The 13,745-nt window shown below is 46.2% G+C and overlaps 1 protein-coding gene across 3 annotated transcripts in view; it reads right to left on the bottom strand.

Moving 5' to 3' along the window:
- Window positions 1-5,211: 5,211 nt before the first annotated feature.
- The window catches only part of LOC142297006 (cytochrome P450 2K4-like), a 272,736-nt gene continuing 264,202 nt past the window's right edge, over window positions 5,212-13,745 (bottom strand). For all 3 annotated transcript variants that reach the window (XM_075341212.1, XM_075341214.1, XM_075341213.1), the window contains 3 exons: window positions 11,869-12,050; window positions 8,676-8,817; window positions 5,212-5,403 (listed from right to left, as the gene is read on the bottom strand). In XM_075341212.1, the coding sequence (XP_075197327.1) occupies window positions 5,225-5,403; window positions 8,676-8,817; window positions 11,869-12,050 (503 nt within the window). In that variant the 3' untranslated portion in view covers window positions 5,212-5,224. The remainder of the gene's footprint in view (window positions 5,404-8,675; window positions 8,818-11,868; window positions 12,051-13,745) is intronic.

The raw sequence follows: 13,745 nt of genomic DNA, 5'->3' as shown, positions 1-13,745 counted from the left end.
AATCAGGTGATGTGCATCTCTGTAATGAGGAGGGGTGTGGTGCAATGGCATCAACACCCTATATAAGATGTGCTTAATTATTAGGCAACTTCCTTTCCTTTGGCAAAATGAGACAGAAGAGAGATTTGACGGGCTCTGAAAAGTCCAAAATTGTGAGATGGCTTGCAGAGGGATGCAGCAGTCTTGAAATTGCCAATCGTTTGAAGCGTGATCACTGAATAATCAAGTGTTTCATGGAAAATAGCCAACAGGGTCGCAAGAAGCGTGTTGGGCAAAAAAGGCGCAAAATAACTGCCCATGAATTGAGGAAAATCAAGCGTGAAGCTGCCAAGATGCCATTTAACACCAGTTTGGCCATATTTTAGAGCTGTAACGTTACTGGAGTATCAAAAACCACAATGTGTGCCATACTCAGGGACATGGCCAAGGTAAGGAAGGCTGAAAAACGACCACCTTTGAACAAGAAACATAAGATAAAATGTCAAGACTGGGCCAAGAAATATCTTAGGACTGATTTTACAAAGGTTTTATGGACTGATGAAATGAGAGTGACTCTTCATGGGCCAGATGGATGGGCCAGAGGCTGGATCAGTAAAGGTCAGAGAGCTCCACTCCGACTCAGACGCCAGCAAGGTGGAGGTGGGGCACTGGTATGGGCTGGCATCATCAAAGATGAACTTGTGGGACCTTTTCTGGTTGAGGATGGAGTGAAGCTCAACTCCCAGACCTACTGCCAGTTTCTGGAAGACAACTTCTTCAAGCAGTGGTACAGGAAGAGGTCGGTATCGTTCAAGAAAAATATGATTTTCATGCAGGACAATGCTCATCACATGCACCGTACTACTCCACAGCGTGGCTGGCCAGTAAAGGTCTAAAAGATGAAAAAATAATGACATGGCCCCCTTGTTCACCTGACCTGAACCCCATAGAGAACCTGTGGTCCCTCATAAAATGTGAGATCTACAGGGAGGAAAAACAGTACACCTCTCGGAACAGTGTCTGGGAGGCTGTGGTGGCTGCTGCACGCAATGTTGAATGTAAACAGATCAAGCAACTGACAATCTATGGATGGTCGGCTGCTGAGTGTCATCATAAAGAAAGGTGGCAATATTGGTCACTAATTTTTTTGGGTTTTGTCTTTGCATGCCAGAAATGTTTATTTCTAAATTTTGTGCAGTTATATTGGTTTACCTGGTGAAAATAAACAAGTGAGATGGGAATAGATTTGGTGTTTATTAAGTTGCCTAATAATTCTGCACAGTAATAGTTACCTGCACAAACAGATATCCTCCTAAGATAGCCAAATCTAAAAAAAAACCCACTCCAACTTCCAAAAATATTAAGCTTTGATATTTATGATTCTTTTGGGTTGATTGAGAACATAGTTGTTGATCAGTAATAAAAAAAATCCTCTAAAATACAACTTGCCTAATAATTCTGCACACGGTGTATATTTGGCCAAGAACTTCTTATGTCAAGTGGTAAGGAGCTCAATCGGTGATTCTCTAAATTCCCCTGTGGACCCACCCGAGCCCGGTAGCCAGTGTGACTGTGAAGGCATTGATCTGTACAGCACCTTAATAACAGCATTTTTTCTAATTTTCACACACTGGACTTTCAGGGTAGATTATTATTCTAAATCCTAATTTTTCTAGTACAGAAGATTCATGAAACCTAGGCTTGTGTGTCACAGAAGGGGAAGCCATTTGCTTTATGAGGCTTTTGCAGTATGGATGCCTGACCACTGCGTGACTGACAGCAGACTCCTTTGTGATCCCTGCAGACCCAATACTTACTGTCTTGTGCTTTCATTAGGCTTACAATAGGTAGCTGTGGCAATAACTCTAGTATCTTTGACCTGATGGATCAGATGTGTTACCTGCTATTGTGCCAACCTGATGTATACCAGCAAACTGAGATGTGCCAACTAAACAGCCAGATTCAGACATACCTGTACTATGTCTTATACCAGACAAATACCCTGACCCACAATCCTATGGACTTTTGGGTACAGAGATTTGATGAGCGGAAAGCACTGACCCAATTTACTATTGGAGTATTATTGTGTCTAATCTATGTTTGCTATCAAGTTCAGGTTGTTTACATCAAGCCTGGGAATCCTAACATTTTTCATGATGAATCGGGTATGGGCCAGTGAAAACTTTAATTCACATATAGCTAATTAAGTTGGCCACACCATCTGCTTTACTGTCCATTGTCGGTCTTTTACACCCTTCTGCTGCTGCCAATACTCATGGCCCATTGTGCCATATACTGATAGACTGTACTGCTGATGAAAAATGTGCTCTCTTGTCCAAAGTAGGTATAATTGTACATTATGATGAGCTTTTCGACAACAAAAGGTCCATTTATTGTAACCCTAGTAGCCTAGTAGTACCCATAGTAGCCCTATATTGTGTGTGAGATAGTGAGGTGTAAAGGCTCCGTCACACACAATGAGATCGCTAACGAAATCGTTGCTGAGTCAGTTTCTGTGATGCAGCAACGATCTTGCCAGCGATCTCGTTATGTGTGACACCTACCAGTGATCAGGCCCCTGCTGTGAGATCACTAGTCATTGCTGAATGGTCTGGACCATTTGGACCTGCTGGGCAGGACGCATTGCTGTGTTTTACACTGTGTGACAGGGTCTCAATGACCGCTGAGATCGTTATACAGGTCGCTACTGCGACCTGTATCGTTACTGTGTTGTTGGTAAGGCCTGACTGCGTGACATCTCACCAGCGACCTCCCAGCGACTTACCAGCAATGCTTATCAGGACATATCATTGTCGGGATCGCTGGTAAGTCGTTGTGTGTGACTGGGCCTTAAGGTCAAGCTGTAAAAGAGGAACATGGAGAGAAGAAAGTGTGAGAGAGGGGGTCATAGATAGACATAGGTATGAAAATGAGATCCATAGGAAGCAGTCTGTGGGAGTGAGTTATGGGGAGCAACAGAGATTAATGAGAAAAGGGTATGGAAAGATAATCAGTCTATGTGATAAGAGGGGAGCAATCAATGTGAGAGAAAGACCATGGGAAAAAGTCTGTGATGGGTACAATGGTCTTAAAGGAGTGAGACCATGAATAGCACTCTATGTAAGAGAAACAATGTGACCTGAAAACCCCTCTGAGTGTGAAGCAGGACCATGGGAGGAATATATGTTAGAGAAGGACAATGAAGCAATCTGTGAGGGGAAGACCAAAAATAGCAGTCTGTGAGATAGAGGTATGGGGGTGAGACCATAAGTAGCACTCTAAGTAAGAGAAAGCATGTGACATGAAGAGCACTCTGAGTGTGAAGCAGGATCATGGGAAGAATCTATGTTAAAGGACAATAAGAAGCAATTCATGAGGGGTAAAAACCTAAAATATCAATCTGTGAGATGGGGGTGTATGAGTGGGACCATGAATAGCACTCTATGAAAGAGACAGGATGGGATATGTTGTGTAAAAAAAATAAAAAGTAAGTCTATGAGATGGAGGTGTGGTGGTAGGACCGGGAAAAGGACTCTATGTAAGAGTCAGTATGTGACTTTAAGAGAACTCTGAGAAAGAAGCATTATCATGGAAGCAATCTATATTAGAAAAGGAAAATAAGAAGGAATCCTCGAGGGGTAAAAACAAAATTAGCAGTCTGTGAGATGGAAATTTGTTTAGTCTTTTACGTTAGAGAGGAAGCATGGAATTGAAGAGCAGTCTGTTGTGAGAAGAGATAGGACTGCCCATTCTATTCTCCGTCTTCCTACTACTAGGACAGTACAAGAGCCTGGAGTGGTGTTAACCCCCGGTATAGATAGGCAAAATCAACCTTCTGCTGTAGACCGACCGAGGCAGTAACATTAACTCCTACATTGCCCTATTCCACCTTTGACTACCATAGCTATTTGTGGGCCACTATTAGCCAATGCTGAAGGAGCAAGACCAAGATTTCTAACTTCCAAGTTCACTGTCTGCAAAGTTTCAGTGGGAAAAGTATTGCTCATTGCAGTAATCATAAAATGCAGGAACAGGTGACAGGACTTCTTGTGCGAAGGTGGATGTTGTGTCCTCCGTCCTGATAGGGAAAGGTGAGCCGAGTTTAGAGGTAAAACCTGTTTAACTGATATCAGAGGATAAACTGCGCTAGTGCAAGTGAGTTTATGCAGTGCAAGTGAGTTTTAAAATGCAATGGATTACAATGAAAGTGACTGTCAATGCAAGCCATTATATCCATGAAGTCACTTGCACTTGATCCTTGCCATGTTATATCAGTTTAACAAGCCAAAGTTTGGCATGGTCATCTATGAAAACTGTGTGAATAGACCCTTACACATTTTTCACTGTTTTCCAAGACCTCTAAGTTATAACGATTTCTAATACTCATATAGTAAGAATTTACTACATTGACGCAAAGTAAACCCTTAACCTACTTTCCCAATTATGTTACAACAAGCATGGTCAAAAGTGAGTATAGTCATCATAACTGTATAACAAATTTTGGGACCCGATCTAAGTTCTAAATTCATTTTTTTCACTAGGTTTGAATTAGTTTGGGGTTTTAGCTTGAGTTTGGTAAATTAAATTTCTTAGAAGATGAATATTGTAAAAAGGATTACCACAATAAGAATAGGCACAGAAAGGAACATTTTTTAATGATTTTTCTTCCCTCATATTCCAAATAAATTATTACACCCCAAGATGAAGCGATGGTTTAGTTAATGCACCATTCCAATCATGACCAGTTCCCCATCTTTGGACCAAATGAGTTAATCAAGTGAGTCCTGCAGCTGAGCTCACTTCCTGTTGATTGTTCGTTTGGTTCAAGGGCGGAGAGACAGAAGCTGTCGCTTACTGTTTGGGGGGCTTGCGAGACGTCAGAACCCCACGTGAGCCCCAGTACCGCTATTCCAGTCATCGCTGAAACGGTGCTGATACGAGAGGTGAGTATAGTCTTTATTATTTAATCTGGGGGAAATATGTGGAATCAGAAGCAGTTGTCCTTGTAGTGGACAACACCTTTAACTTCAAGATGTTTTCCTTATGGACTGGTGAATGACAACTCAATCTCCGCACAAAAAAATAAAACCCAAAACTATAACAAATTGTATAAAGTTTTTAATTATTATTATTTTCATTATTTCATTATTATATTTATATTATTATTATTATTATTATTATTATTATTATTATTATTATTATATTTTCATTATTTATGATTTAAAAAGATTGTGATGCATATAATTTATCTGCGAGACACGGCACAGATTTCATAAGGTTGGGGGGCATTTGTAAACCCCAGGGCTGGCGTAAGGTCCAGTTTAGCTCCAGGAGGGGGATGAAATGTGAAGTTTTGCAGCAATGTGGTAAAGAAGAGAAATATCTCCATTTTAGCCAAGGTCTCTCCCGCACAACTTCTTTTCCCTAGAAAACAGTAATAATAAATGCAAGTTATTAAAATAAAGAATGTTGGTTTTTTTCTGAGTTGTTTTTTATTTCTCCTTTAAAGTTGGTTCCATGGAAGTATTAAAGGAAACCTATCAGCAGATTTGGGGCCTATAAGCTGAGGCCACCACCAGTGGGCTCTTATATACAGCATTCTAACATGCTGTATATAAGAGCCCAGGCTACTGTGTAGAATGTAAAAATGACTTTATAATACTTACTTAAAGATCAGTCCGGTACAAATGGGTCAGGTGAGTGGCTCCGTTCTCCAGGTGCGGCTCCTCCTCTTTCGGCCATTTTTGTTCTTCTTCTAAAGCCGGGGTGCATGACACATCCTACGTCATGCACACCTCAATGCTGGCATGTGTGCAGGATGTAGGATGCGTCATGCACCCCGGGTTCAGAAGAAGGAAGACAAAGATGGCTGAAAGTGCAGGCGTCACACCTGGAGAACGGAGCCACCCATCTGACCCATCTGCACCATACCAACTGTTTAGGTGAGTAGTATAAAGTTATTTTTACATTCTACACAGCGGCCTGGGCTCTTATATACAGCATGTTAGAACGCTGTATATGTGACGCCCTGACAAAATCAGGGTGTCACAGATGACTGCACCTCGCTTCTAGGTGCAGGAGTCCCTCCTCTTTGGTCCTCCATCACAATCCCCATCCTGGTGCTCAACATCAGCCAGCAAAACCTAGTCACTGACCATTACAATAGGGACACACCAGTGGGCGGGGACAAGCAGATGGCGACGCCCACCTAGAGGTTCTGAGGTGTAATGGGCAAGGACAGAGCTAAAGAGAGAGAGAAGTGCAGTGACAGTTGTCAGGGGTTGGAGCTCCTGAGCTGACAGAGGACTAGGTGGCAGTCAGTGGACAGGGCCACAGGCGACAGAGATCCGGTCGCGGGAAACCTTAAGTGGACCAGGCCAGGGTTGTAGCCCGCCGGTACCGACAGCGGGAATTCGGTCCAGAGCCGTGCACAGACAGGGTACCTGGACCCTTGGGCTAGGAGCATCTGTGTCGCCCTGGGCAAGCCAGGGGACACAGGTCACACACCACCACACCCTACATCCCAGGTAGGAACACCAAAGCTAACCAAAAATCCTTGTTGCCTTCCTCTAGAGGCTGATGATTCACACTAGGGGGTGGGCCAGGCGGTTGGCTCCGCCCACCGAGGAGTTCACAGCTCTGGAGGCGGGAAGACCAGGCAGTCTAGCTAGGGGAGTGAAGGAGTAAACAGCTAAGATGAGCTAAGGAAGTGAAAGTAGAAGCGAAGTAATGTGGTAAAGGAGGAAAGCAAGAGTGGTGACAGAGAAAAGCCTGAAGTAGTCCAGCTGTGTGCAGGACAGGTCAGCAAGGTCAGCAACGGCGGTGACTGTCTGGAGGGGGACCGTTTGGAAGTTCCTGGAAGGACCCCGGAGGCTGTGTGCCCGGCGGTCTGGAGCAGTGTTCCGAAGGACAGTCAGCACCAGGGCAGGGGCCTCTCGGACCCCGGCAAGGCTTGGAGTCGCCAGAATTTGCCAAATCCGTCAGTGAATGGGACGTAGATCTCCCAACAACCAAGTCCTGATTGAAGGCAACAGCCCAGCCAGTGTAGGAGAGACACCGCCACCGCCAAGGCACCAGTTTCTCAGGGCCAGCGCCTGCGGGCAAAGAGTAGAGCTCCTCCGGTCCAGCTTGAAGCCGGGGAGCGGGTTACCGGTGGGGACCCATCGCAACCAACAAGTACACAAAGGTGCTAGGAAGAGGGACATCACCGTCACCTGCTGGGAGAGCAAGTGCAGCCGTCCGTGGGACCGTCTTACCAGCCGTTTGGTTTACCGTAAAAACTGTGTCAACGTCTCAGGCTGAGTGAGTACCACAGTGCCGCAAGGCACAGTGCTGCCCCCGCGTCCCTGCGCCCACCATGCCCTGCACCCCCCAAGCCATCACCGGGCCCCGGGATCACCAACCCCTACCCACGGAGGGGCAACACAACACCTGGCTGCTCCGCATCACCATCCCCGGGATCCCCATCCAGAGCAGCGGTGGTGCAATCACCACAACCGTGGGTGGCGTCACGGACAATAAACAATCCCCACGCCCAACCAAACCCCTTTCACTCACGGGCGAGGAGTGCCGCTCGAGAACCCCCGGGATCCGGCCTACAGCTCGAGCCACCACTGAGCAGCGACCGCCGGACCCGAGCAGAAGGGGGTGAGCGTAGTGTGCTGACACCCTCCTCCCCGCCCGTGACACATCTTTAAGCCCCTTACCAATTAACCAGCCGGGGACAAGATTCTAAGTCTTGTCCCACAGGATGCCCAGCTAGAGTGAGACGGAATCCCAACGAGGGGGATAGGGCTCCACAATTGCCTGCTAAGATCCCACGGGTAAGTTCTCGTGGGCCACAACTCCCAAAGTACAATAACACCGGGAGCGGACTTCCCCGTTCCATACAGAGTGGTCACAGTGACAAGTCTAAACACAAGGTGCCGGAGGAAGGGCCCTTGTCAAACATGCTGGGGTGCGGGATCTGAATGCACCCTTCTGAGTTGACCGGCTACTAGCAATTTGGTTTACCATCTGGACTCTGTGTGAAGTTACTTAGGAACTGTGAGTACACAAACACCACCCGGTCCAATACTGCAGGTTGCACTCCGCTACACTATCCCACTCTAACCTGGGTTCTGGGTCAACACCTCCCCTACCCGTGGAGGGGTTAACATGAGGCTGACCCACTCCATCAGGCCCGGGTACCACTTCCAGCAGCAACGGCAGTGTCACCAAATTTCACCGCACACCACGGGTGGCGTCACTGACAAACCTTCCCTACAATACAAAAACCCCTTTTGCACTTGTGGGCGATGGAGAGGTGCTCAGGCCCGGGTCCGGCTTCCCTCGAGCCACCGCCACGACCCCGGATCCGAGCATCCCGAGCAGCCCCCCTGCTGCGGTCTGTCCCCCGCCCGCAACATATATAAGAGCCCACTGGTGGTGGCCGCTGCTTATAGTCACCAAATCTGGTGACAGGTTCCCCTTTAATCTCTTGACCACTGCACTAATTTTGACCTTGAGGACATTTTTTTTTCCAATGAAGCTGTTAGGACTTAAGGTTTTGTTTTCTTGATTGTTGTGTGTACTTTTTGTACGTAATGTTTTGTTTTTCTGTACAAAATATATTACACATTGTATAGTGCCCACATATCCTCAATAATTATATTAATGATCCCTCCAGAGAATAAGTCATTTATTATTAATGTTACCTATCGAGAATGGTATGAAGGCCTCGTTCTTCTTGAAATTTCCATCGAAGTCAAGAAAATGTTCTGGATAAAACTCATCTGGCTTCTCAAAGTAAGCTTTATCTCGGAGAGACGAATGAAGAAGAGCAAGCACAGTTGCTCCCTGGAAGAAAAGGATACATAAACTATATAGTAAGGAATATAAATGCTGGAAAAAATAGAATAATGATAATACTTAAAAAATATATTCAATTATTTCTTTTTTCAATTTCACTTGAAGGCAATCTTCTAATGGATCAATTCTAGTGATGGGCAATTTTAATTGAGTGGAATTTAAAAACCACATGGCTTACAAAAAAATAGATGGTCTCCATAATATGGATTTTTATGTTATTTGTGCCTCCTAAATTCAGAAAAATGCCCACCACTTTACTTATCCACAGAGAGTCAGCAAAAGATGAAAAAATCCTCCCTAATACTGCTTACTTGTGCCACCACCCTAGCTGCTCACTGCATCCGGTCTTCTAGGAGTCTTCTCTTTGCCCTCACACCGCATCTCCGGCCTCTTCACTGTACAATGGGACTTCAGGCCGCTACCAGGCCTCAGACGTCACTACATGCCTTAAGATTGTGATGTACGTAATAGCACCATGAAATCACAACTTAGACCATGTCAGCAGGGTGCTCAGCGATATCTTAGACGTGGTCACACTTGAAAGTCACAACCTTGAGTGAAAAGGTCGGAGATGCAGAAATTTGTCAGCTTTGCTCATCACTAGTCACTTGTTATCATCACTGTTCTGTATAAGGTAGTATTATCCGACCACATGGGCTGGGAGAAATTAAATAATTTGACCACCTGCCCTTGGCTGAGATGTAGTTTGTTGTCTATTTTTGAAGTAAAAAGAAAACAAAATGGTGTTTAGGATTTTGCGGGGAAATGGAGGATGTTTCTTAAGGAAGAGGATTTGGGATTTAGCTTGGGTGAAACATATTCTTTCTGAGCTATAATGGGTAACCTCCTAAGACCACTCTTCTTACTCCTCCTTTCACTATCTAATGATGTCCTAATCTATGCTCTCCACTATGGTTGTATCCTGTAAATGCTTGGCTACAACCCATTCTCTATTTTCCATAATCTTTATAATTGAAAAGACAACACCCCACCCTATCACTCTTAAGAACTGTTTCCATGGTCTTCCACCCTTTTACCCTATTATATTATGATCCTTTTTTAGACATATTACTCATGTCTTGTTCCCATTTCTCAAAATTGAGGTCTCATCATCTCCTCTACTTTATGTCACCAGCCAGTATTGGATCTGCTTACTGCATATATAATTCTACTGGTCTTCCATCCTCTGCAGTTTTTTGCCTTGTTCGAAGATTACCGTATTTTTCATTGTATAAGATGCACCGGATTATAACGTGCACCCCAAATATAGAGATAAAAATGGTAAGAAAATTGGGTCTGTCTTATACTCCGGTGGCGTTTTACCGTAGGGGGCAGCAGCGGTGGTGGAGCGGGATCACAGGGTGCAGGGGTAGTGCAGGAGCTGGGCGATGGGTTGTGCTGGTTGCGGGTGCCGGGGTGGCTGTTTGGAGCAGGGCGATGTGGTGGGTGTCACAGATGCATTTCTTTAAAGAAATGGCGCCCGGAGTCATTGCGCGCACAGATTGAGCTCTCGGCTCAATGACAAACCGAGATCTCATCTGCGCACGCGACACCTCTGAGTGCCATTTTCCTTAAGTCTGCTGTTGGGAGAGCAATGGGATGGAGGCGGCGCGTGTGCAGATTAATTCTTTAGCCGAAAGCTCAATCTGCGCAAGTGTGGCGCCCTGGACAAGCCAGGTCGTCACAGAACAACACCTACACACCCCACACTCCCGGTCAGGCACACCGAAGTCAGACAGAAACCCTTGTTGCCTTCCTCCAGGGGCTGATGTTCACACCATGGGGGTGGGCCAGGCGGTTGGCCCCGCCCACCGAGGAGTTCACAGTCCTGGAGGCGGGAAAGGCAGGCAGATACGCAAAGAGAAGCCAGCACCATCCGGCAGGGGCTTACCCCGGCAAGGCTAGGAGTCGCCGTGAATTTGCCAAATCCGTTAGCGAAGGGAACCTCCTGGGTTTCCCAGCCGCCAAGTCCCGTCAGAAGGCAACAGTCCAACCGAGAGAGGGAAACAGTCACCGCCAAGGCTAAAGTTCCCAAGGCCAGAGCCTGCGGGCAAAAGGGGCTCCTTCAGCACCCATCCAAGCTGGGGAGCGGGTTACCGGTGGGAACCCATTGGAACCATTACACTACATAGGTGCAGGGAAAGGCAGTCACCATCAACCCGCCAGGAGGAGAAACACCGCAGCCGTCCATCCAGCCGTGTGTTTTACCGAGAACTGTGTCCTCATCATGGGCTGAGTGAGTACCACCGTGCCGTGTGGCACAGCGCTGCCCCCGCGACCCTGCACCTCGCCAGGCCCTGTAACCCGCCTGCCATCCATCCCTACCCCATCACCGGGCCCCGGGACAACCAACCCCCTACCCACAGAGGGGAGAACTAACATCCAGGCTGCTCCCTGTCATCGCTCCCGAGATCCCTGTCCAGAGCAGCGGTGGTGTCACCAATATCACCACAACCACCACAACCATGGGTGGCGTCACGGACAATAACCAAATCCCCACCATCCAATCCACAACCCCTTTGCACTCACAGGCGAGGAGCGCCGCTCGAGTCTCCGGGATCCGGCCCACCGCTCGAGCCACCGCCGAGCAGCAGCAGCCGCAGCAGCCGCGGCCGGACCCGAGCAGTGGGAGAGTGCAGCGTCCCCTCCTCCGCCTGCGACACAAGCGCCGATTACGGGCATTATTATTTGAAGCACACACCACTGACAGAGCATCTCACCTGCCACACTGCCCTGCTCCACACAACCCCCACCGCAGCCAGCACAGCCCCCAACATAGCCAGCACAGCACAAATTCTCCACTTCCCGGTAAGCTATATTTGCATTATAAGACTCACCCCTCATTTTCCTCCCAAATTTTGAGAAAAAAAGTGCATCTTCTAATCCAAAAAATATAATACCTTCTTTCCTCCCTCCATCCTTTTTTCTCTACCATCATTTTTGCCAAAAAAATATAGCGCAAGTCTATGACTGAAATGGCAATATACTGTAATTCAACTTTTAATGGTCAAAGAGAATAAAAAGAAACTATGGCACTACCTCTGGAATAAAATAACCTTGAAAAGTGATATCTTGAGATGCTGAATGTAAAGCAACCGGAGCGATATCCCCAAATCTCAGGATTTCATGAATTACGGCGTCCATATACGGCATTTGTTTTCGGTGCTCTGTTTGAGGTTGTGCCGACCCGATGACTCGCTCAATTTCATTTTGCACTTTTACTGTCAAAACAGAAATGTACAAAGGTTTACACATTATATTCTATGTTAAAATGATACTGACGAAAATGTAGGAAGTGAGAGCTGAGAACAGTTAGATTAGTGAGGTGAGCTGATAAGCTTGTCCAAAGAGATGTTTTTAGGGCACACCTAAAAATATGGACACTAAGAACTTGTTGAATTGTCTGTGATTGTGATTGTACATTCCAGAAATCTGGAGCAACATGAGAAAAATTTTGATTATAGGAGTGAGAGGTTCAAATTATAAAGGTCAAAGATCATTAGGTGAATGGAGATCACAAGAAGAGTGGAAGATTGAGATGAAGAGGAGATGTAAGGAGGTGCAGAACTGTGGAGAATATATGTAGGGTGGTAGATAAAGAAGAGGGAGCAGATGTATAGTGATAGATACAGCACTGTGGAGAGCATGTGTAGGCTGGTACCGTAGACATAAAAGAAGGAGATGCACAGTAGTACAAAACTGAGGAGAGCTTTATTGGTGAGTGTATCAAATTATGTTGTATTTCTGTAGTGGATGAACAACCACTGCAATGACTGGCACAGGGTGGAGGCATCAGTGAATTGGCTAGATAGAAATATGTCTTTTTGCAGCATACATGATAAATTGAAGAGAGGGAAGTTTAGATAGAGGAAAATTAATTAGTAGAGAGTTGCAATCGTCAAGAGAAGGATCACAGCAACACTAAAGGGGGTGTTACACGCAGCGATATCGCTAGCGATATCGCTGGTGAAAGCACCCGCCCCCGTCGTTTATGCGTCAGGGGCAAATCGCTGCCTGTGGTGCACAATATCGTTTGGAGCCATCACACGTACTTACCTGCCTAGCGACGTCGCTTTTGCCGGCAAACCACCTCCTTTCTAAGGGTGCGGTTCGTGCGGCGTCACAGCGGCGTCACTAAGCGGCCGCCCAGTAGAAGCGGAGGGGTGGAGATGAGCGGCCGTAACATCCCGCCTACCTCCTTCCTTCTTCATTGCCGGCAGCCGCAGGTAAGTTGCAGTTTGTCGTTCCTGAGGTGTCAAACGTAGCGATGTGTGCTGCCTCGGGAACGACGAACAACCTGCGTCCTCAACAATCAACGATTTTTTGAAAATGAACGACGTGTCAACGACCAACAATAAGGTGAGTATTTTTGAACGTTAACGGCCGTTCGTTGGTGTCACATGCAACAACGTCGCTAACAATGCCGGATGTGCATCACGGAATCCGTGACCCCGGCGATATATCATTATACGTCGTTGTGTGTGATGGGGCCCTAAGAGCTTTTGCCATTTCAAAGATAATAGATTGTATTGTGGAAATATATTTGAGGTGCAGGTGACATGAGCAAGAAAGTAATCAGATATAGGGAGCGAAGGACAGATCCATGTAAAACATAACTCCAAGATATTGGGGCTGCTGGCTGGGAGTTATGGTAGAAACACTTGTGGAAATGAAAATATCAGATTCAGGTAGATTAGTTGCAAGAGTAAACACAAGACGTTCAGTTTTGGAAAGATTCATTTTCAGATAGAAGGAAAACATGATGTTATGGACAGACACTCATTGTTATTTTGTAGTAATGGGGTAATGTCAGGAGAACATGTGTAAAACTGAGTCTCATCAGCTTAGAGATGGCACTGAAAGCCAAATATGCTGATTGATTGTCCAATATGGGCAATGTAAAGAGAGAAGATGAA

This window comes from Anomaloglossus baeobatrachus, chromosome 3 (assembly GCF_048569485.1).
Source record: "Anomaloglossus baeobatrachus isolate aAnoBae1 chromosome 3, aAnoBae1.hap1, whole genome shotgun sequence".
NCBI lineage: Eukaryota > Metazoa > Chordata > Amphibia > Anura > Aromobatidae > Anomaloglossus > Anomaloglossus baeobatrachus.
This window is presented reverse-complemented; position numbering and strand designations above follow the sequence as displayed.